At 39.4% G+C, this 25,217-nt stretch overlaps 1 protein-coding gene and 1 long non-coding RNA gene across 2 annotated transcripts; both read left to right on the top strand.

Annotated features, from left to right (window-relative positions):
* The first annotated feature begins 2,413 nt into the window (after positions 1-2,413).
* LOC148958760 (uncharacterized) lies at positions 2,414-11,559 on the top strand. The gene is made up of 2 exons (XR_016144252.1): positions 2,414-7,056; positions 7,207-11,559. It is a non-coding gene; the product is annotated as an uncharacterized LOC148958760 (long non-coding RNA).
* Positions 11,560-21,942: 10,383 nt separating this feature from the next.
* On the top strand, positions 21,943-22,764 carry LOC148958759 (uncharacterized). The gene has a single exon (XM_089111125.1). The coding sequence runs from the start codon at positions 21,943-21,945 to the stop codon at positions 22,762-22,764; it is 822 nt and encodes a 273-aa protein (XP_088967251.1).
* Positions 22,765-25,217: the final 2,453 nt, after the last annotated feature.

The raw sequence follows: 25,217 nt of genomic DNA, 5'->3' as shown, positions 1-25,217 counted from the left end.
GTTACGACACTTTGATAGAAAAATACCCAAATGGTTCGCTTTTCGTTATTCATAATTGCAATCATCTCTTTGTGTCTTGAGATCAAAATTTTGTCTACAAATTGTTTCTTAGACCAATAATAATCGGAATGGCGCATAGCTGACCAAATTATGTCATGCTAAGCGCCAATGTTACAACACTTTGATAGAAAAAATTCCCAACTGGTTCGCTTTTCGTTATTCATAATTGCAATCATCTCTTTGTGTCTTGAGATCAAAATTTTGTCTACAAATTGTTTCTTGTACCAATAATAATCGGATTGGCGCATAGCTGACCAAATTATGTCATGCTAAGCGTAAATGTTACGACACTTTGATAGAAAAAATAACCAAATTGTTCGCTTGTCGTTATTCATAATTTTGATCATCTCTTTGTGTCTTGAGATCAAAATTTTGTCTACAAATTGTTTCTTGTACCAATAATAATCGGATTGGCGCATAGCTGACCAAATTATGTCCTGCTAAGCGCCAATGTTACGACACTTTGATAGAAAAATACCCAAATGGTTCGCTTGTCGTTATTCATAATTGCAATCATCTCTTTGTGTCTTGAGATCAAAATTTTGTGGACAAATTGTTTCTTAGACCAATAATAATCGGAATGGCGCATAGCTGACCAAATTATGTCATGCTAAGCGCCAATGTTACAACACTTTGATAGAAAAAATACCCAACTGGTTCGCTTTTCGTTATTCATAATTGCAATCATCTCTTTGTGTCTTGAGATCAAAATTTTGTCTACAAATTGTTTCTTGTACCAATAATAATCGGATTGGCGCATAGCTGACCAAATTATGTCATGCTAAGCGCCAATGTTACAACACTTTGATAGAAAAAATACCCAACTGGTTCGCTTTTCGTTATTCATAATTGCAATCATCTCTTTGTGTCTTGAGATCAAAATTTTGTCTACAAATTGTTTCTTGTACCAATAATAATCGGATTGGCGCATAGCTGACCAAATTATGTCCTGCTAAGCGCCAATGTTACGACACTTTGATAGAAAAATACCCAAATGGTTCGCTTTTCGTTATTCATAATTGCAATCATCTCTTTGTGTCTTGAGATCAAAATTTTGTCTACAAATTGTTTATTAGACCAATAATAATCGGAATGGCGCATAGCTGACCAAATTATGTCATGCTAAGCGCCAATGTTACAACACTTTGATAGAAAAAATTCCCAACTGGTTCGCTTTTCGTTATTCATAATTGCAATCATCTCTTTGTGTCTTGAGATCAAAATTTTGTCTACAAATTGTTTCTTGTACCAATAATAATCGGATTGGCGCATAGCTGACCAAATTATGTCATGCTAAGCGTAAATGTTACGACACTTTGATAGAAAAAATAACCAAATTGTTCGCTTGTCGTTATTCATAATTTTGATCATCTCTTTGTGTCTTGAGATCAAAATTTTGTCTACAAATTGTTTCTTGTACCAATAATAATCGGAATGGCGCATAGCTGACCAAATTATGTCATGCTAAGCGCCAATGTTAAGACACTTTTATAGAAAAAATACCCAAATGGTTCGCTTGTCGTTATTCATAATTGCAATCATCTCTTTGTGTCTTGAGATCAAAATTTTTTCTACAAATTGTTCATTTTACCAATAATAATCGGAATGGCGCATAGCTGACCAAATTATGTCATGCTAAGCGTAAATGTTACGACACTTTGATAGAAAAAATAACAAAATTGCTCGCTTGTCGTTATTCATAATTTTGATCATCTCTTTGTGTCTTGAGATCAAAATTTTGTCTTCAAATTGTTTCTTGTACCAATAATAGTCGGAATGGCGCATAGTTGACCAAATTATGTCATGCTAAGCGCCAATGTTACAATACTTTTATAGAAAAAATACCCAAATGGTTCGCTTGTCGTTATTCATAATTGCGATCATCTCAGTCTGGGGTTTCCTCAGACTGGTTATAAATTAGGGAGTTGATGGCTTCAACATGGGAACATGAGTGTCAGCCAAAGGTGCAAGAGAAGCAGATAAAGCCCTTCCTATCTACACCGACAACACCAAATTCCTTGCTATGAGGTTTTACAGATACTAATTTTTCCTTTGAGAATACCAATTCAGTTGTGGAAGAAAATAAGAGAGGCCTAACAAAAATGCTTGGCATAATCCGAATCAAGATGGAAATTAATTTTTTGCTTTCATATTTATATTTTGCACAAATAACCATTACTGTCAATTTAAAATCAGACAAACGTTTTTATATATTTTCTTGTAAGTCATTGTTCCCATTAAGCAAAAAAGACCTTCTGTACTTAAGATATCCTTAACATATCCAGGCCACTTCCTAGTTACAAAGCAGAATGTGTTTCAAATCTCAAAACTGTCAACACCAGTGCTCTGAGTCTTCCACTATAAAGAAGAAAATAAATAAAATTGTTAAAGATAGGTCTTCCAAATGCAGACATAGATAAATAGACCTCTGCAAGTGAGATAAGTTTTGTCTTTGATTGGTCTTTTCTAAGCTGTCAAATCTGAAAGTCCATTATATACCTTATTGTCAATCAATGAAGACCTTATGATAAACACAAGAACTCCAAAGATAAACCATGAGGTATATTAAAATGACTGTTTTTCCTATTGGACAAATACTTTAGGCACTATGATAGAGCTGCAGCTTCACAAAAGGTGCATGAAAATTCATAGGCAGATGGTGAATACATGCATATTAAGGTAAATCCGAGTACACCAAATAGTTACATTGAACAAATTGTGAAGGAGAAATGTTGTGAACTCCATCCCATTGATCCAGCACTTTTACACATAACTCAGTATGAATACAAGCAGGATACTGCTGAGTCATATGTTGATTAAATTCTACAAGAAATCATTGATTGATTTGATAGATACCAAAATAACAATAATAATGTGGCAGAGAATATATTTGTGAGACTAAACATAATATAAAAAAATTTCATCAACACACTGGGAATAGAAATTCTTTCCAATCTTAAAATGAAATATGAAAAGGTATACATCTTTATATAAATATATAAACTCAAGAATATATCACATATATTTTGGTGTCAACCTTTATGAGTAATAAACTTACATGTATCAACTTACAATAAGAAAATAAAGAAAATGACCCAAATGTAACTAATATAGTATAATGTGTTTTATCAACAATTGTGTAAACATTGGGTGGCAAAGAAATCTAATCCTCATCTAGGGGCATGGCTTCTTAATTTACTTTCCCTTAAAACCCCTTCAAAACTCAATAAAAATAAATTCTGTGAGGGGGTACACACATTTAGGATATATTAGAACATTACTGCCCTAGATGGGGCTATAGGACATTGAGTAAGAGCAAAAAACTTGTTTTAATAATAAATTATATCTTCATAAATCTGCTCAGTGGTGCTGAACAGCTCATTAACAAATCCTTGTTTTGTCTGGTCACAATTACAACCATATACCCAATAGACACCATCAGAGAAAGAAATAGGTCTTCTTTTTACAAAGCAGAACTTCCTCAACTAAATATGATCAAGAGTAATTAAATCAATAAAACTCAGAATTATACCTTAAAAATTGTTTCTCTTTTCAATAACTTTATTTATATTGCACAAAAAAGTCTTTTAGCCTACTGCTTCAAACAGATATACATACCTAACAATTCCCAATATTCTGTTTGCCATACAAGCTGTACTAGAATGATTTAAAGACATTTTGTACTATCAAACAATGATTGCAATATAACAAGAACACAGATTGACTTCTTAGCTCTAAAACCTGAGTCAACTACAAATATTTATTTTCCTGCCAAGGGTCAATGTTCAATTTTCCATTGTCACCCCTTTGATGGTCTACCTTAAGTTTCTTCTTTTATATATCAAGTCTTGCAATAAGAAGTCCACATTTCCATCCAGCATCACAAAAGTCTTTGCTGTTAGAGCATGAAACATGTAAATCTGTATGATTCCACAATCTAACTGGATTTAAGAAATAAACATTGCCAATTTGTAGAGAGAACAAACAGTACACTTTGCACATATTTACAAGGTTATAACTTGGAAAAAATCTTAAGAAATTTCAGTAATCCCACACAATAAAATTTGAATCATATCAAAGAATATAAAATTTATATACATAAAAATTCTTAAGAAATTGAAAAATTATGAAAAACTGGTATGTTGGTGTGCCTCTACATCTGGAAGTGAAAAGTCTTGAAGCATTTCATCATCACTGGCATCAAATTGTTGCTCATTGTCTATTAATAGAGATTTATGCTTGCAATTTCATCAATGACTTGACAATTATTTTGATTAGGGTGATGGATTTGAAGAGGATTATATGGTTAAAGGGATCAGCTAAATTAAGCTCAAAAAGCTATGCATTATAAAAACCAATAATCCTTATTCTTGCAAAAAATAATATGGAACAGATATACTATGTTAAAAACCTCTTTCTTTTAACACTAGGAATTCAAAGTCATTTGCATCTCTAGGTCACAGAATCACTTTAATTTAATGGTAATTAGCTAAAGAGACAAATTCTAAAAATGCTAAAAAACCTTCTGTGCAAACTTTATGCAGCTGATGGTTGCAGTTCTTTGATGACATTATAGAAAAAAGTAAAATAATTTGCATTGACATTTGAGATATGCTGAATGTGGGAGAAAAATGTCTTTCATCTCGTGAGTACAGCTTTAGATTATTTTCTTTCTAATCAGGTTAGAACTTAGCTCTACATAATTAAACTAAAAATATAAATATGTATATTTAAAATGTAAATCAAGTCCATCTGATTACAGATATCAGCTAACTGAACAATTTCTGCTTATAACAGGCATATGGTGACTTGATTCAAAATCTCTTTAAGTATCATTGAAGTATCATATCTAATACATGATATGTGACATAATTACATTTAACGTAATGCGCATAATTTGATTTGCATATGAGCATACCAATAGTGTGATAAGAAGAGGGCAACAATGAAAAATCAATGCTTTAAAAGTCATAAAATTTAGACAACAACCTAATGATTTTCCATAACAGGGACTATTTTAGATATCCCAGTTATGCTGTGCCACAGTGTGGTCAGAGTCAGTGTAGACTTTTTTAAGGCAAAACTAGGAAACATTGTCACATGAAATGATGGCAAAATTAGAACACATTTGACACAGTCAAAAATGTGAATGAAGGCATATGAAACTTTTCCTAGTTTGACTAGAATTTTTGTCTATCTAATTGAAACCCTCATTTTGTGTTAACTGTATCACCTTGGTAAATAAACAACAAAGTAGCTAGATTTCTAACTGGGCATAACTGAATTGTTTGTGGAAAATATATTTTTGGTCAAAACATAACTGACTATTGAGCCTGTGAGTCAAATCACTCAAGTTGTGAATGGACAAAAGATAATTTCACATAAGGGCTCAGTGTGGAAAACTGCAAGTTGGGAGAGTAAACACAATAATCACTAATTTAACCTTCTTGTTCTTTGCTTTCAACATATAAAATCCTTAATATTCATCCTTGACTAACATTAATCAATAACTAAAACCATAATAGGGAAGATAAACACGAGATGTACTCATGTGGGTAGTTTTTTTCAGAACAAGACTGAAAACAATGATTAGCAAAATGCTCTAAGCAGAATGAAGGTGCTCCATAAAAAGAGCCCCTTAGAAACTCTAGGCGCTTTATTTTGCACCTCTAAATTGTTCAGATTTTTCTAGATATGTAAGTTGCCATCGCTTGATGAGATTTTATCACTGTCAATATCACTACTGTTATGTTCAGATTCAAATATTGCTTCATCAAAACGCATGGCTTTAAATCGAACATTTAACTTTGTTTCCTTTAATGCTATCCATTTTATAAGACACCCTAGAACATCCACTACTCTCAACAGAAATGAAAACTGAAAATTAATGTGATAATTTGGACAGAAATGTGATTGCTGATTTGCACAGGTGATTTTAAATTATTAAGAAAAAACAGGAAATTACACTTCAATAGAATATTAATGCTTGCGAAAATCAAATAAATCTGCGGGAGAATGCACTCGATGGCCTGTGTCCTTGGTGGTTATTAGAGGGCTATTGGATTAAAAATGGTATAAAAAATACAACGTTGAATTTGCTGAATTTTTTCTCAAGGGGTAATCTTACGCAAATCATAATATTGCGGTCTGTTGAGAAGATTGTTTATGCTTGATCAAGTTGATTCAACAAATTCAAGAAAAGGTAACTAGAAATTAACTTAAGTTAACTTTGGTGAGCAGGGTTGAATCCACCAAGTTCCTCCGAAAGTTCTAGATTTTAAAAAGTAGTATGATTCAATGTATCTCCGGCAAAAGTTCCATGGATTCAACCGAAGTTACATGTGCCGAAAGTTACTGGGCAGTTCAACACATGAAGACAGGTTAAGGAAATAAAATTGCAAATCTGGCACTAAAATAGACATTTTTTATATAATTTTTTGCATGTACGAGCTAAGAATTGAAACGCATCATATAGACCAAAACAGAGGTGGAGGGTCAAAAGTTATAACTTCCTGATCGCAAAAAAGTCGGCCTAAAATCAATTGCAGTGCTTTTAAAGAGAAGACCCTTTCTTGCGTATTTAAATGACGAAAGCTACAATAAAATGAAAAAGAACTTTGCCTTACCGTTATCCACACTCAGTGACTTGAAAAACTGTAGCTGTTTTTCTTAGTAATGTTGATGGAATTTTTAGGAACAAAGCGGAGTTAGAAATCCTAATCAATAATCCACAAAAAAGACTGGATCGAGCAACCTCTTTTAGATGGATCGAGCAACCTCTTTTGGGCGCCATTATAAAGGCAACGGCCATTATTGCGCGGGAAATCCAAATCTGTTATGGACAGCTATGGCTGATCATGGAACACAGCGTTGCGCTTTTCGTTTTAATAAAAGAAGAAAGCCGAAAGAAGACGCCGAATTATTCAGAAGTGATGGCGATGGAAGTTCAGATGAAAAATCCAAAATAAAATTTAAATTACCAAGAACTTTTCACTCGTAAGTTATCATTTCAGTTTGTGTATTTTAGGCCCGTTTCATTTGGCAAAGGTCAAGCGGAATTTGTCTCTTTGTTTCATTATATTCCATAATCTATCCAAAGTTTGACTTCCAAAAAATTCTATATTAGTGATGTTTTTTATTTCTCAGGTTTGCAATTGATTATGGCAAAATAAAGAGATGTACAATGTATGCGCCGCGAGAACTGGATTCATAGCAAGAATTCCAGAATTTGCTCCGACCACTTCATGGACGAAATGATTGACCGATCAGCCAATAAGTTAAAGTTGAAATTGAATGATGTACCAACGATGTTCAAAATTTTGCAGGACATTTAAAACAGGTGAATCTTGAATTTTATTTTACTTTGTTTTTTTGTAACACTTCACTATCTATTAGTATCGTGGTTCGTACGTGTGCTTTGGGAGGACAGTGGGCTTAGCCCCTTAAGAAACATCGAATTGGTTGGAAAATTTTGGAAACCTTAGTAGTTTGTTGGATTTTTAAAAAATGTTTTCCAACTTCAAAAGGAATCAAACCAGAACATACTTCTTGAAAATGCGCAGTCTCTTCAGGTTCAATCTGAATTTTGCTTGCGGCTTCGTCTTCAAACGTTTAAAAGGTGGAGTATACTTTAATGGAGTAGACTCAATATTTTAAATCTAAGATTTACCTATACGAGAGTTGCCTAAAGGTTTGACAAATTAAATCATTTTTGGTACCACACAACAAAACATGGTGGCAAAGAAGCTTTGTTCTTTGACATGTTGTAGTTCACCTGGATCTAGCAGCCATACACCATCATCCTTTCTTGCCCTGAAAGACAGAGGAGGCCTATTTAAGTATCAGTGAGCCTTGTTCTCTCTTGTGCCCTTGGCAAATAATGCCACCACTGTATGGTTGTCCCCAGCCATCCCAAATAACCATGGTAAAAATTTCTACACAAATTCCTGCCTATTCCTTGTGCTTATAGAGAGACGGAAACCCCTTCTGTCCAAGTGCCCATGGCAAATGATCCAAACCCCGGTATAGTTGTACACAGCCATCACAAATAACCATGTTAAAAATTTATATACAGAATCCTACTGATTCCTTGTGCTTATAGAAAGACGGAAACCCCCTCTATCCAAGTGCCCATGGCAAATGATAACACATAGGAAGTTGTACCTAGCAACCACAAATATCCAGGTTTAAAATTTATATACAGAATCATACGGATTCCCTGTGATTATACAGAGACAGAAACCCCTTCTATCCATGTTCCAATGGTAAATAATGCCACCTAGGAAGTTGTACCTAGCCAACACAAATAACCAGGTTGAAAATTTATACACAGTATCCTAGCCATTCTTTGTTCTTATAATGAGACAGAAACCCTTCTATCCAAGTTGTACCTCCTAGGAAGTTGTACCTAGCCAACCACAAAGAACCATGTTAAAAATTTAAACACAGAATCCTAGCGATTCCTTGTGCTTATAGAGAGACAAAAACCACTTCTATCTAAGTGCCCAAGGCAAACAATGCCATCTCAGTATTGTGCTTGATTGGGCCCATCATCGCGGACAGTTAGGCCAAGAACATTTTGGGGCAGTTGTCTGAATGACGTAATAGCCATTAACATGGGAATGATCCACTGAGAAGGGATACTGGAAGGTCCTAGAACTTTGTAATTGTGCTCAGTCGGCACACATGGCTTGTTTATGGTCACTCCAAGATAAGTCTACATGCTCAAAAGATCATAGTATTGGACCATATGCGTTAATTCTTGTTGATTAGTTCTTTGTATTCTTATTTAATCCCTACCCTTTTGAATAGTAATGTAGTTAAATCACAGTCTCAAATTATTAACAATTTGCCCCTAAAACGGTTGCCAAAAAATGAAATATTACTTAGTGCCTGATAATGGCTAACTATGTAGAAAAAACCTTATTCCAGGAAGTGGGCTTGCTAGGTGCACCAGCCCTTGTACTGCCTGGAGAATACCGATTTTTGAGGTCGGTGTCACCACTGGGAACATTTTCCCGACTGACGCACCTGCCCATAAGACGAAAAGGTCTTCGGGAAAAGAATGATAGCCAGATTGGAAGAATAAGCAGACACAGAAAAAGAGGCGGGTGGGAGGGGACTAAAAAATTGAACATTGCTGCAGTGGCAAACAACCGTTTTCAGCATGCATAAAACTTGCAGAGGGGGCGTAGCACTCGTGCATCCCTTATAAACCTATAAATGTCCCGGATGTCCTAGGATAGCCTGCACCTGACAGAAAGTGAAAGCGAGGTTAAATGATAGCATCAAAGGGGTGATTAACTCTGTTTAAAACCGGGTTCTAAACAACATTAGTTGGATGATAATCCTACCCTCCTCAACAATTAACAAGTGACCCAATTCTAAAAGACACTAATGGAAAAACATGCTACTAAAACAAGGGTAGAAAGAGGGTAGACGGCAGGGGCAGATCCAGAAATAAATTTGAGGGGTGCTCAGTTTTGGGTGGGACTGGTGTCAAGCCCTTCAAAATTTATGCTGATTAGAATTTCTTTTGGCCATTCAAAGAGCAAGGGTTGTCAATACCTGTTTTTTAAATAATTGATTTTAAAACAATTATTTTCTCAACTCCTGGCAATGTGCTATTTGAAATGAAAGCGATACATAAAATACAACAAAATGATACTAAAGAAAATTGTAATTGCTTATCTCTCGGTTGAAATAAAAACAATAAATATTTGATTTCTTCTTCCATCATTCTTACTACTTAATAAACTTTTTTAAAATACAGCTTCTTCTAATAGATGAAATAAATTTCATTAATGTTTCTGTCAGTTTATGTACTAATTAATATCTGGTTAATGATTTTGGGAAGATGACATTATTCTGGGCAATCAGTAGGTCTGTAAGGCTGAGCTCTACTTAATTGAGATTCATAGAAGTTTCATAAAAACTTGAATATTTTGTGGATTACACCAACAAAAAGCGTTTCCAAATCGTTTATGGAAACCAAGTTGGAAAGTTGCATTGGAGGGGTCTGGGGATAAAAGAACCTTTTCTAAATTTTTATGCATCTAAGATTGAAATCATTTACCATGCCTGGCATTAAAAAAGGTAAAGAAAAACAGGATGCTCACAAATGCATGTTTCAAAGCTTCTTGTTGATAATAAGAACCCAATTCAAATCTTAGAAAAATATTAAAAATGGTTCTATCAGTCCCCCATCCTAACAACTTACTAAACCTCTCACTAACATCTGCTACCAATCACTTTGAAAATACTTATTCAAAACTTTTGGAATTCAAAATAAATACCAAATATTAAAATCATATATTTAAGGCCAGAACATATTAGAAAACTTGGATTTTGTGAAAATAACTCGAATTCAATTGTTTATAAATTTTGTAAGATATTCATCCTATGTTTTCATATTATGTAAGCTTTACATTGTATGATTTATCACCTTCCAATTAATCACTCTGAAATCCTCTCAAATGCCCAAATCACCAAACGTCATCTACCTTGCTGTCATCGAGTCTGCATAGTGTGACATGTGCACGTAATAGAATTTACACGCACACATCCTTTTGCTCTTGCAAAAACAAGAACTTGTCCAAAACTTGCATGCTCTACAGACTGGGCTCTCATTAAAAACGCAGAGGTTTATGGTTTGATCTCTTGCATCAAGTCTAAAAATGAAATACAGGCCTCACCTCATTACACACGCTTTTGTTCCATTAAAATTTCAAAAAAAATCGCTTTACTTCTGTTGTGACTGGCGATCGCCATTTCTACACAAGAACTACAACATGCTTCTTCTGCCTGCCTAAATGAAAATTTGAACTACGTCTGACAATAGGGGGTGCTCCCGCCAAAAGCGAGCACCCGCGATATCAGAAGCCGATTGGTTGCTTTACAATCACGGGTGCTCAAGGTCATTCACTGATTGGCTATAGTTAGTTTGCGAAAGACTAAAGCACAGACCAGGGGGTGATGGAAATTTTATAACGATAAAAAGCTGCACAGTCTGGTCCGTAAATTAACTGGCTTTGACAATACAGAGAGTGGGCTAGTATTGCTCAGACGGGAGAGAAATTAATTTTCTCGGAGGAATACAAATGAAAACCTCTGATTTAGTGTCCGCCTACTCTGAAATTTCAAAATATCACATCCTGAATGATTCGACGTGTGCTCAAGCACCCATAGCACCCCCCTAGTTCCGCCACTGGACGGGACAAGGGATGCACTAAGCCAGAAATAGCCGACAATTTGATCTAAAAAACTTTGAATCCTAACTTAAATTCCAGGAAGTGGGCTTGCTAGGTGCACCAGCCCTTAAACTGCCTGGAGAATACCGATTTTAAAGGTCGATGTCACCACTGGGAAACATTTTTCCGCCTGATGCACCAACGATAGCGATTTTTATTGTTTGTTTTGTTACAGTCCTCTTATTAGGCTATCGGCTCGAAGTGTCACAGATTCCCGACACTTTGAGTGGTCCGTACCTCTCGGATAGACTTACAGCCGACGTGTATTTTGAGTAGTGTATTGCATTTAAACAATTTTGTTTATTGCTTGTTGTGATCTTATGATTAGTAAGTAATTGTTGTTATCGAACTGTGAATCATAAGAAGTGACATTCAGAAGGTAGCAAAGAAACTGTTACAAATTGTAAGATACACGAGAAAAGACTGCAAAAGTTAAGAGTAACAACAATGTCTCAACAAGGTGTAGGGCTAAGACCTAAACCCAGGTAGAGATACGAGGAGTTGGAAAGTACAGAGAAGCTCCTAGCATTTGCAGAACAGGCAAGTGCACAGAATCACGCCCTTGGCTACAATTCATTGTCCAGTGGTGATACGTACCAGCCAGTTTCGGACGAGAGAATGGTGCGCACTGTCACGTCGCACTCACTTGGTGCACCCCCTGCACAATTGTTTGGTGATATCCGACCACAAGCAGTTGGTGCACCCCCGGCACAATCGTTTGGTGATATCCGATCACAATTAGTTGGTGCAACCCCGGCACAATCGTTTGGTGATATCCGATCACACTCAGTTGGTGCAACCCCGGCACAATCGTTTGGTGATATCCGATCACAATCAGTTGGTGCAACCCCGGCACAATCGTTTGGTGATATCCGATCACAATCAGTTGGTGCAACCCCGGCACAATCGTTTGGTGATATCCGATCACAATCAGTTGGTGCAACCCCGGCACAATCGTTTGGTGATATCCGATCACAATCAGTTGGTGCAACCCCGGCACAATCGTTTGGTGATATCCGATCACAATCAGTTGGTGCAACCCCGGCACAATCGTTTGGTGATATCCGATCACAATCAGTTGGTGCAACCCCGGCACAATCGTTTGGTGATATCCGATCACAATCAGTTGGTGCAACCCCGGTACAATCGTTTGGTGATATCCGATCGCAATCAGTTGGTGCAACCCCGGCACAATCGTTTGGTGATATCCGATCACAATCAGTTGGTGCAACCCCGGCACAATCGTTTGGTGATATCCGATCACAATCAGTTGGTGCAACCCCGGCACAATCGTTTGGTGATATCCGATCACACTCAGTTGGTGCAACCCCGGCACAATCGTTTGGTGATATCCGATCACAATCAGTTGGTGCAACCCCGGCACAATCGTTTGGTGATATCCGATCACAATCAGTTGGTGCAACCCCGGCACAATCGTTTGGTGATATCCGATCACAATCAGTTGGTGCAACCCCGGTACAATCGTTTGGTGATATCCGATCGCAATCAGTTGGTGCAACCCCGGCACAATCGTTTGGTGATATCCGATCACAATCAGTTGGTGCAACCCCGGCACAATCGTTTGGTGATATCCGATCACAATCAGTTGGTGCAACCCCGGCACAATCGTTTGGTGATATCCGATCGCAATCAGTTGGTGCAACCCCGGCACAATCGTTTGGTGATATCCGATCACAATTAGTTGGTGCAACCCCGGCACAATCGTTTGGTGATATCCGATCACAATCAGTTGGTGCAACCCCGGCACAATCGTTTGGTGATATCCGATCACAATCAGTTGGTGCAACCCCGCCACAATCGTTTGGTGATATCCGATCACAATCAGTTGGTGCAACCCCGGCACAATCGTTTGGTGATATCCGATCACAATCAGTTGGTGCAACCCCGGCACAATCGTTTGGTGATATCCGATCACAATCAGTTGGTGCAACCCCGGCACAATAGTTTGGTGATATCCGATCACAATCAGTTGGTGCAACCCCGGCACAATCGTTTGGTGATATCCAATCACAATCAGTTGGTGCAACCCCGGCACAATCGTTTGGTGATATCCGATCACAATCAGCTGGTGCAACCCCGGCACAATCGTTTGGTGATATCCAATCACAATCAGTTGGTGCAACCCCGGCACAATCGTTTGGTGATATCCGATCACAATCAGTTGGTGCAACCCCGGCACAATCGTTTGGTGATATCCGATCACAATCAGTTGGTGCTCCCCCGGCACAATCGTTTGGTGATATCCGATCACAATCAGTTGGTGCAACCCCGGCACAATCGTTTGGTGATATCCGATCACAATCAGTTGGTGCAACCCCGGCACAATCGTTTGGTGATATCCGATCACAATCAGTTGGTGCAACCCCGGCACAATCGTTTGGTGATATCCGATCACAATCAGTTGGTGCAACCCCGGCACAATCGTTTGGTGATATCCGATCACAATTAGTTGGTGCACCCCCGGCACAATCGTTTGGTGATATCCGATCACAATCAGTTGGTGCTCCCCCGGCACAATCGTTTGGTGATATCCGATCACAATCAGTTGGTGCAACCCCGGCACAATCGTTTGGTGATATCTGATCACAATCAGTTGGTGCAACCCCGGCACAATCGTTTGGTGATATCCGATCACAATCAGTTGATGCAACCCCGGCACAATCGTTTGGTGATATCCGATCACAATCAGTTGGTGCAACCCCGGCACAATCGTTTGGTGATATCCGATCACAATCAGTTGGTGCAACCCCGGCACAATCGTTTAGTGATATCTGATCACAATCAGTTGGTGCAACCCCGGCACAATCGTTTGGTGATATCCGATCACAATCAGTTGGTGCACCCCCTGCACAATCGTTTGGTGATATCCGATCACAATCAGTTGGTGCAACCCCGGAGCAATCGTTTGGTGATATCCGATCACAATCAGTTGGTGCAACCCCGGAGCAATCGTTTGGTGATATCCGATCACAATCAGTTGGTGCAACCCCGGCACAATCGTTTGGTGATATCCGATCACAATCAGTTGGTGCAACCCCGGCACAATCGTTTGGTAATATCCGATCAAAATCAGTTGGTGCAACCCCGGAGCAATCGTTTGGTGATATCCGATCACAATCAGTTGGTGCAACCCCGGCACAATCGTTTGGTGATATCCAATCACAATCAGTTGGTGCACCCCCTGCACAATCGTTTGGTGATATCCGATCACAATCAGTTGGTGCAACCCCGGCACAATCGTTTGGTGATATCCGATCACAATCAGCTGGTGCAACCCCGGCACAATCGTTTGGTGATATCCGATCACAATCAGTTGGTGCACCCCCGGCACAATCGTTTGGTGATATCCGATCACAATCAGTTGGTGCAACCCCGGAGCAATCGTTTGGTGATATCCGATAACAATCAGTTGGTGCACCTCCGGCACAATCGTTTGGTGATATCTGATCACAATCAGTTGGTGCAACCCCGGCACAATTGTTGAAATTCAAGTTGAAATTGAATGCTGTACCAACGATGTTCAAAATTTTGCAGGACATTTAAAACAGGTGAATCTTGAATTTTATTTTACTTTGTTTTTTTGTAACACTTCACTATCTATTAGTATCGTGGTTCGTACGTGTGCTTTGGGAGGACAGTGGGCTTAGCCCCTTAAGAAACATCGAATTGGTTTGAAAATTTTGGAAACCTTAGTAGTTTGTTGGATTTTCAAAAAATGTTTTCCAACTTCAAAAGGAATCAAACCAGAACATACTTCTTGAAAATGCGCAGTCTCTTCAGGTTCAATCTGAATCTTGCTTGCGGCTTCGTCTTCAAACGTTTAAAAGGTGGAGTATACTTTAATGGAGTAGACTCAATATTTTAAATCTAAGATTTACCTATACGAGAGTTGCCTAAAGGTTTGACAAATTCAATCATTTTTGGTACCACACAACAAAACATGGTGGCAAAGAAGCTTTGTTCTTTGACATGTTGTAGTTCACCTGGATCTAGCAGCCATACACCGTCATCCTTTCTTGCCCTGAAAGACAGAGGAGGCCTATTTAAGTATCAGTGAGCCTTGTTCTCTCTTGTGCCCTTGGCAAATAATGCCACCCCGTATGGTTGTCCCCAGCCATCCCAAATAACCATGTTAAAAATTTCTACACAAATTCCTGCCTATTCCTTGTGCCTATAGAGAGACGGAAACCCCTTCTGTCCAAGTGCCCATGGCAAATGATAACACATAGGAAGTTGTACCTAGCAACCACAAATATCCAGGTTTAAAATTTATATACAGAATCATACGGATTCCATGTGATTATACAGAGACAGAAACCCCTTCTATCCATGTTCCAATGGTAAATAATGCCACCTAGGAAGTTGTACCTAGCCAACACAAATAACCAGGTTGAAAATTGATACACAGTATCCTAGCCATTCTTTGTTCTTATAATGAGACAGAAACCCTTCTATCCAAGTTGTACCTAGCCAACCACAAAGAACCATGTTAAAAAGTTAAACACAGAATCCTAGCGATTCCTTGTGCTTATAGAGAGACAAAAACCACTTCTATCTAAGTGCCCAAGGCAAACAATGCCATCTCAGTATTGTGCTTGATTGGGCCCATCATCGCGGACAGTTAGGCCAAGAACATTTTGGGGCAGTTGTCTGAATGACGTAATAGCCATTAAGATGGGAATGATCCACTGAGAAGGGATACTGGAAGGTCCTAGAACTTTGTAATTGTGCTCAGTCGGCACACATGGCTTGTTTATGGTCACTCCAAGACAATGCTCAAAAGATCATAGTATTGGACCATATGCGTTAATTCTTGTTGATTAGTTCTTTGTATTCTTATTTAATCCCTACCCTTTTGAATAGTAATGTAGTTAAATCACAATATCAAATTATTAACAATTTGCCCCCAAACGGTTGCCGAAAAATGAAATATTACTTAGTGCCTGATAATGGCTAACTATGTAGAAAAAACCTTATTCCAGGAAGTGGGCTTGCTAGGTGCACCAGCCCTTGTACTGCCTGGAGAATACCGATTTTTGAGGTTGGTGTCACCACTGGGAACATTTTCCCGACTGACGCACCTGCCCATAAGACGAAAAGGTTTTCGGGAAAAGAATGATAGCCAGATTGGAAGAATAAGCAGACACAGAAAAAGAGGCGGGTGGGAGGGGACTAAAAAATTGAACATTGCTGCAGCGGCAAACAACCGTTTTCAGCATGCATAAAACTTGCAGAGGGGGCGTAGCACTCGTGCATCCCTTATAAACCTACAAATGTCCCGGATGTCCTAGGATAGCCTGCACGTGACAGAAAGTGAAAGCGAGGTTAAATGATAGCATCAAAGGGGTGATTAACTCTGTTTAAAACGGGTTCTAAACAACATTAGTTGGATGATAATCCTACCCTCCTCAACAATTAACAATTGACCCGACTTTAAAAGACACTAATGGAAAAACATGCTACTAAAACAAGGGTAGAAAGGGGGTAGACGGCAGGGGCAGATCCAGAAAAAAATTTGAGGGGTGCTCAGTTTTGGGTGGGGCTGGTGTCACGCCCTTCAATATTTATGCTGATTAGAATTTCTTTTGGCCATTCAAAGAGCAAGGGTTGTCAATACCTGTTTTTTAAATAATTGATTTTAAAACAATTATTTTCTCAACTTCTGGCAATGTGCTTATTGAAATGAAAGCGATACATAAAATACAACAAAATGATACTAAAGAAAATTGTAATTGCTTATCTCTCGGTTGAAATAAAAACAATAAATATTTGATTTCTTCTTCCATCATTCTGACTACTTAATAAACTTTTTTAAAATACAGCTACTTCTAATAGATGAAATAAATATCATTAATGTTTCTGTCAGTTTATGTACTAATTAATATCTGGTTAATGATTTTGGGAAGATGACATTATTCTGGGCAATCAGTAGGTCTGTAAGGCTGAGCTGTACTTAATTGAGATTCATAGAAGTTTCATAAAAACTTGAATATTTTGTGGATTACACCAACAAAAAGTGTTTCCAAATCGTTTATGGAAACCAAGTTGGAAAGTTGCATTGGAGGGGTCTGTGGATAAAAGAATCTTTTCTAAATTTTTATGCATCTAAGATTGAAATCATTTACCATGCCTGGCATTAATAAAGGTAAAGAAAAACAGGATGCTCACAAATGCATGTTTTAAAACTTCTTGTTGATAATAAGAACCCAATTCAAATCTTAGAAAAATATTAAAAATGGTTCTATCAGTCCCCCATCCTAACAACTTACTAAACCTCTCACTAACATCTGCTACCAATCACTTTGAAAATACTTATTCAAAACTTTTGGAATTCAATATAAATACCAAATATTAAAATCATATATTTAAGGCCAGAACATATTAGAAAACTTGGATTTTGTGAAAATATCTCGAATTCAATTGTTTATAAATTTTGTAAGATATTCATCGTATGTTTTCATATTATGTAAGCTTTACATTGTATGATTTATCACCTTCCAATTAAACACTCTGAAATCCTCTCAAAGGCCCAAATCACCAAACGTCATCTACCTTGCTGTCATCGAGTCTGCATAGTGTGACATGTGCACGTAATAGAATTTACACGCACACATCCTTTTGCTCTTGCAAAAACAAGAACGTGTCCAAAACTGCCATGCTCTACAGACTGGGCTCTCATTAAAAACGCAGAGGTTTATGGTTTGATCTCTTGCATCAAGTCTAAAAATGAAATACAGGCCTCACCTCATTACACACGCTTTTGTTCCATTAAAATTTCAAAAGAAATCGCTTCACTTCTGTTGTGACTGGCGATCGCCATTTCTACACAAGAACTACAACATGCTTCTTCTGCCTGCCTAAATGAAAATTTGAACTACGTTTGACAATAGGGGGTGCTCCCGCCAAAAGCGAGCACCCGCGATATCAGAAGCCGATTGGTTGCTTTACAATCACGGGTGCTCAAGGTCATTCACTGATTGGCTATAGTTAGTTTGCGAAAGACTAAAGCACAGACCAGGGGGTGCTGGAAATTTTATAACGATAAAAAGCTGCACAGTCTGGTCCGTAAATTAACTGGCTTTGACAATACAGAGAGTGGGCTAGTATTGCTCAGACGGGAGAGAAATTAATTTTCTCGGAGGAATACAAATGAAAACCTCTGATTTAGTGTCCGCCTACTCTGAAATTTCAAAATATCACATCCTGAATGATTCGACGTGTGCTCAAGCACCCATAGCAACCCCCTAGTTCCGCCACTGGACGGGACAAGGGATGCACTAAGCCAGAAATAGCCTACAATTTGATCTAAAAAACTTTGAATCCTAACTTAAATTCTAGGAAGTGGGCTTGCTAGTTGCACCAGCCCTTAAACTGCCTGGAGAATACCGATTTTAAAGGTCGATGTCACCATTGGGAAACATTTTCCCGCCTGATGCACCATCCCAAAAGACGAAAAGGTCTTCGGGGAAAGAATGACAGCCAGATTGAAGAAAGAAAAGGAAGTGAGAATCAGTGGGTGGGTGGGAGGGAAACTTAATTTTATTCGCTCCTAGAAGCCAAACAACCGTTTTGTGACAAGCTAGAGAGCCAAGAGGGAGCCTAATCAGAGAGCACGAGTTAGAGCGCCTACCAGCAAAGTCCCGGATGCCAGGGCCCAGTCTCCTTAGCCGCCACATTATTGCGAGGCTAAGATGCAGTTTCCGACGGGGGATTGCAGTTTCCGATGCAATTAACTCTGTTTAACCAACGGTTAAAAAACATCTATAGTTAGCACAGGGCAAAAGGCGATTCCCTAAAGATAGGTTATTTGCGTAAGGCACTTTAAGCTCTTGTTGCAGTGAGATCCAGTTGGGATCATTATAAGAATCATTACATATTGATTGCAAGTACGAAGTGGACACTTCTAAGATATATCGAGAACTATACTACGTCGTTCTATTGTGACATTGAATTAGATTACTCTGTATTTACGCATTGATTTATTGCATTGTTGTTTTGGATTGTTGTTTATATTATATTGCTTTGTAGTTGTGCAGTAGCAATTGTTAGGTAACGCCCACAGTGTCCACTGTTGTTACCCCGTTGACCTTGCGTTAAGTAAGCGTTTTAAGTAATCTCCGTAGCGTCGCGCAGGTTGATAGAAGTCGTCTCCAACCTATTTGGATACCCACCCGCTCTTAAGATTACGTCCTTAAGACGAGTTTTCGCTAAGTAGCATTACTTAGGCATTGCTATATATTTAGTAATTGATTTGTGTATTATAATATCTTGTTGTAGTTAATATTAGTAGTTATGTTGAGACATTAATTGAACCTTACGTTCAAGTTTACCATCTCGTTCTTATCGTCTTTTCTCGCGGTTCGGACTAAGGTCGGCGAGTAGGTCTTTGCGCCAAGGATAGCGATTTTTATTGTTTGTTAAGTTACAGTCCTCTTATTAGGCTATCGGCTCGAAGTGTCACAGATTCCCGACACTTTGAGTGGTCCGTACCTCTCGGATAGACTTACAGCCGACGTGTATTTTAAGTAGTGTATTGCATTTAAACAATTTTGTTTATTGCTTGTTGTGATCTTATGATTAGTAAGTAATTGTTGTTATCGAACTGTGAATCATAAGAAGTGACATTCAGAAGGTAGCAAAGAAACTGTTACAAATTGTAAGATACACGAGAAAAGACTGCAAAAGTTAAGAGTAACAACAATGTCTCAACAAGGTGTAGGGCTAAGACCTAAACCCAGGTAGAGATACGAGGAGTTGGAAAGTACAGAGAAGCTCCTAGCATTTGCAGAACAGGCAAGTGCACAGAATCACGCCCTTGGCTACAATTCATTGTCCAGTGGTGATACGTACCAGCCAGTTTCGGACGAGAGAATGGTGCGCACTGTCACGTCGCACTCAGTTGGTGCACCCCCTGCACAATCGTTTGGTGATATCCGATCACAATCAGTTGGTGCAACCCCGGCACAATCATTTGGTGATATCCGATCACAATCAGTTGGTGCACCCCCGGCACAATCGTTTGGTGATATCCGATCACAATCAGTTGGTGCAACCCCGGTACAATCGTTTGGTGATATCCGATCACAATCAGTTGGTGCAACCCCGGCACAATCGTTTGGTGATATCCGATCACAATCAGTTGGTGCAACCCCGGCACAATCGTTTGGTGATATCCGATCACAATCAGTTGGTGCAACCCCGGCACAATCGTTTGGTGATATCCGATCACAATCAGTTGGTGCAACCCCGGCACAATCGTTTGGTGATATCTGATCACAATCAGTTGGTGCACCCCCTGCACAATCAGTTGGTGATGTCGGATGACACTCGTTTGCTGATTCCTGCTTAGAAAACATTGAGTCGTTCGGTCGCAGTCAGCTTCCAGAACATTATGGCAGTAACACATATGCTAAAAGACAAGTATACATTCAAACGCCTCACGCTGTTCTCCACCCACAGGTTGCCCCCCAGCAACCACCCCTTCCTTACCAGACCCAGCCCCCTACCCACAAGCTGCCCCCCAGCAGCTAATCCCAAATACGTATAACACCAGTCCAAGAAGCAGTGCGAGCCAGCAGTCAGCACAGTGAAGAGAGTCTCCGATGTCTCTACATTTGCAGCAAGCAGAAGAAGACAGAAATATCGCTTGGCAGTTGATAGAGCGATTGATGGCCACTATAAACATAAAAAATGATGAGATTGAAGAACTACAGGACAAACGTGAAGCCCTCAACAGAGCGAGTAAGAGGCTTGAAAAGAAAACTACGAGGCTGGAATTGAGGCAAAAGAAGGCTAGAATTTTCATGGAAGAAAGGTTGCATGCTACCGAAAGTCACGAGGCCCACGCGATGGCAGTGAATTCCATGATGAGGAAAATTGCAGGAAAAGTTCATAGAAGAGAGACAATGGAGAGCAACCAGTCTGGATACAGATTCACTGGAATCCGTTTGCCGAAAATTGATCCAAAGACATTTGATGGCAATCTGATGAGATGACATGAATTTTGGGAATGCTTTGAGCACGGCGTAGACAACAATCAAATGCTGCATCAAGGGTCCTGCATTTGTGACTGTTTCAGACCTCTACTTGAAAGGAGATCATTACGAAGCTGCTGTAAGACTACTGAAGGACAGATATGGCCATAAGATTGTTCTGCGAAAGGCTCATTTTGATGGATTAGAAAAGTTGCCAGTTGTCAACAACAGCTACGAATTGCAGCGTTTGAAACGGTTCTACGAAGAGGTTGAATGCCATTACAAAGCTCTTTTTCCAATCAACGTGAGGCCAGAAGAGTATTCAACCACGATGGTGCCGAAGATCTTAGGCAAGCTCCCTATGGATATTTGTATCGAGTTGACGGAGGGACAAGAAGAAAATGAAGATGTAGAAATGGCAGGATTGGTGGAAGGACTGAGGAAATGCATCAAAGTAATGGACAAGTGTGGCATACAAGAAAGGCCATTTCCACAGCAAAAGAAACCATGGAACGGATCTCCCCCTCAGATGGAAGATTATTCTAACGATCACACAAGCTCAACCGGAGCTACTCTGACATTAGCTGACCATCAGAAAACAAGTGCGAGTTTTGTCTTGGAAATCATAAGGTAGTGAAATGCGAAAGTATGAAACAGCACACGATAGTGAAGCAGTAGTGAGAAAGTACAAACGATGTTTTGGGTGTTTGCAAAAGGGTCACATGTTCAAAGACTGCCAGAACGGGAGAACCTGCGAAAAATGTTCCATGTCCAAGCACCATGAATCCTTGTGCAAAGCTGCCAATGAGCCTACTGGAGTTATCAAAACTGACAAGATGGCGGGTCCGACAGCTGCAGTAGCATATCAGACGGTGATTGCAAAAGTTCAGAGTGTAGATGGCACAAAGGCAGTGAGGTGTAGAGTTTTGTTGGACAGTGGGAGTGCCAGAAGTTTCATAACTGAAAAGCTGGCGAAGAAACTTGGAAGAAGGCAGACCAAGAAAAGGGTGTGCCAGAGGTTCGAAGACCTAAACAAATATGTGCAAGAACTGAAAACAGCGAGCCATGTAGTACAACTGACATGTCTTGATGGTGCATACAAAGACTTAATGGAAGTCAAGACGCTCCCGGCCATTACCACAGTTGGAAACCCATCCCCTCTCAAGTTGAAGAAGATGTACCCACATTTGCAGGGCATCTATTTTACTGATGTGGCAACGGAGAGACAACTTGAGGTGGATATGCTGATTGGCAGTGAACACCTTGCAGACATACAAACAGGGCACATCATACGAGGGGAGGCAAGAGGGCCTGTGACAGTCAAAACCAGATTGGGTTGGACTTTGATGGGGCCAACAGGACGAAGCACAAGCAAGTACAAAAAGGAACCGACGATTTTGATCATAGAAGATGATCACAGTGGAAAGGATGAATTTCTAAGGTTGCAGAACTCACGGTGAAGGTGGGAAGGCCTCAATTTTCTGAAAGAACGAAGAGAAGACTGGCTGACTCAACCTGATGAATGTAAGCCCTCAGAGGAGGCAGAAAAACGAGGCAAGGCTCCTACACTGTTGGTGAAAACCGAGGGAAGAGCACAAGTCTTAAGAGCACAGAATAACTGCGGAAGAAGGCAAGAGGACATGCCTACTTTTCAAGCCGAGAACCAAGAAAATGTGAAGAAGGACTGAGGCTTCGAGGGAAAGCATAGTGATGTCGAGCTGTTCCAGAAAAAAGAAGCACAGAAAGGTCCAAGGAAAAGAAGAAGCGCTTTCCACTTGCTCAGAGGACATGATTACAACATTCCAAGAGATGTGGCACCGCAAACGGTTGTCAATGGCAACAAAAAGAGCCTGGAAGGAGCAATTCAGAAATCATTTCTATCGGGAGCCCAGCAGGGAACACGAGGCCACGCCAAGATGCAACAGAAGACTAGCTACACACCACGGAAAGGCCATAATCAGCACAATCGCAGAGGATGTCAATCAAGAAGAACTTGCTTGACAAGGGGAGTGTGTGCTGGATTAGGCCCATCGTGGCGGACAGTTAGGCCAGAAACCAGAAACCAGAACATTTTGGGGCGGTTGTCCGAATGACGTAATGGCCAATTACCGGCAATGACGCATGACGTAATAGCAGAGTGACCGTCACTCTCTAAACGTTTGGCAACTTCGAAGCAAGTGCAGCAAAGACCAAGTAAAGTCAAAGTCAAGACAAAGACCAAGTTGTGGCCTGTGAGTCCCTTGATTATTTGCATAAGGCACTTTGAGCTCTTCTTGCAGTGAGATCCAGTTGGGATCATTATAAGAATCATTACATATTGATTGCAAGTACGAAGTGGACACTTCTAAGATATATCGAGAACTATACTACGTCGTTCTATTTTGACATTGAATTAGATTACTCTGTATTTACGCATTGATTTATTGCATCGTTGTTTTGGATTGTTGTTTATATTATATTGCTTTGTAGTTGTGCAGTAGCAATTGTTAGGTAACGCGCACAGTGTCCACTGTTGTTACCCCGTTGACCTTGCGTTAAGTAAGCGTTAAGTAATCTCCGTAGCGTCGCGCAGGTTGATAGAAGTCGTCTCCAACCTATTTGGATACCCACCCGCTCTTAAGATTACGTCCTTAAGACGAGTTTTCGCTAAGTAGCATTACTTAGGCATTGCTATATATTTAGTAATTGATTTGTGTATTATAATATCTTGTTGTAGTTAATATTAGTAGTTATGTTGAGACATTAATTGAACCTTACGTTCAAGTTTACCATCTCGTTCTTATCGTCTTTTCTCGCGGTTCGGACTAAGGTCGGCGAGTAGGTCTTTGCGCCAAGGATAGCGATTTTTATTGCTTGTTAAGTTACAGTCCTCTTATAAGGCTATCGGCTCGAAGTGTCACAGGTTCCCGACAAGCACAAGGAATCGGTAGGATTCTGTTTAAAAATTTAAAACATGGTTCTATATGGTGGCTGGGTACAAATTCCTAGGTGACATAATTTGCCATGAGCACTTGGAATAGAAGGGGTTTCCGTCTCTCTATAAGAACAAGGAATCGGTAGGATCTTGTGTAAAACGTTTTAACATGGTTATTTGTAATGGCTAGGTATAACTTCCTAGGTGGCATCTTTTGCCATGGGCAGTTGGATTGAAGGGGTTGTCGTCTCTCTATAAGCACAAGGAATCGGTAGGATACTGTCTATCAATTTTTAACATGGCTATATATGGTGGCTGGGTACAACTTCCTAGGTGGTATCATTTGCCATGGGCACTTAGATCGAATGAGTTTCCGTCTCTCTATAAGCACAAGGAATCGGTAGGATTCTGTGTATAAATTTTTAACATGGTTTTTTGTGATGGCTAGGTATAACTTCCTAGGTGGTATCATTTGCCATGGGCACTTAGATCGAATGAGTTTCCGTCTTTCTATAAGCACAAGGAATCGCTAGGATTCGGTGCATAAATTTTTAAGCTTGATTAAATTAATTTTAATCACGTTTAATATGTGACAGGGTACGCTTTTTAGGTGCCCCTTAGGCTTTTGTTTTTGGGCACAGATTGCACAATTGCGGAGTTTGTGTTTATTGTAGCAGTGCTCGATTAAGCTTTAAATTGTGTTTTTATACGGCTAAAGCAACCAGCGTGCAAGTGTGCATTGGCCTTGGGTATATAAACTTTTCTTAGCATAGTTACATTCTCACACGTTACACAACAACTCGAAGTTAGACTTTGGAGAGGAAAGGTTTTTCCTTTGCGACCCTGCCCACCCAACCCTTGTCTAGAAATTTTCAGGGGTTTTTATTTACATCCATGTTGACTTTCTACTTTTCTTTTTTTCGTGCATTAATTATTGGTCGTGTGGCTTGCGACCTTTTTGCATGAACAAGGTGCTGCTAGTCGGCGGAAGAAAGCCAT

This window comes from Rhopilema esculentum, chromosome 11, assembly GCF_057945365.1.
Source record: "Rhopilema esculentum isolate cy_ngs chromosome 11, ASM5794536v1, whole genome shotgun sequence".
NCBI classification, from domain to species: domain Eukaryota; kingdom Metazoa; phylum Cnidaria; class Scyphozoa; order Rhizostomeae; family Rhizostomatidae; genus Rhopilema; species Rhopilema esculentum.
Note: the sequence above shows the minus strand (reverse complement) of the source record. Positions and strands in the feature narration are given on the sequence as shown.

Bases quoted from the DNA above. Each gene is read 5' to 3' on its own strand.
- LOC148958759 (XM_089111125.1), top strand. From the start codon at position 21,943: ATGCGAAAGTATGAAACAGCACACGATAGTGAAGCAGTAGTGAGAAAG.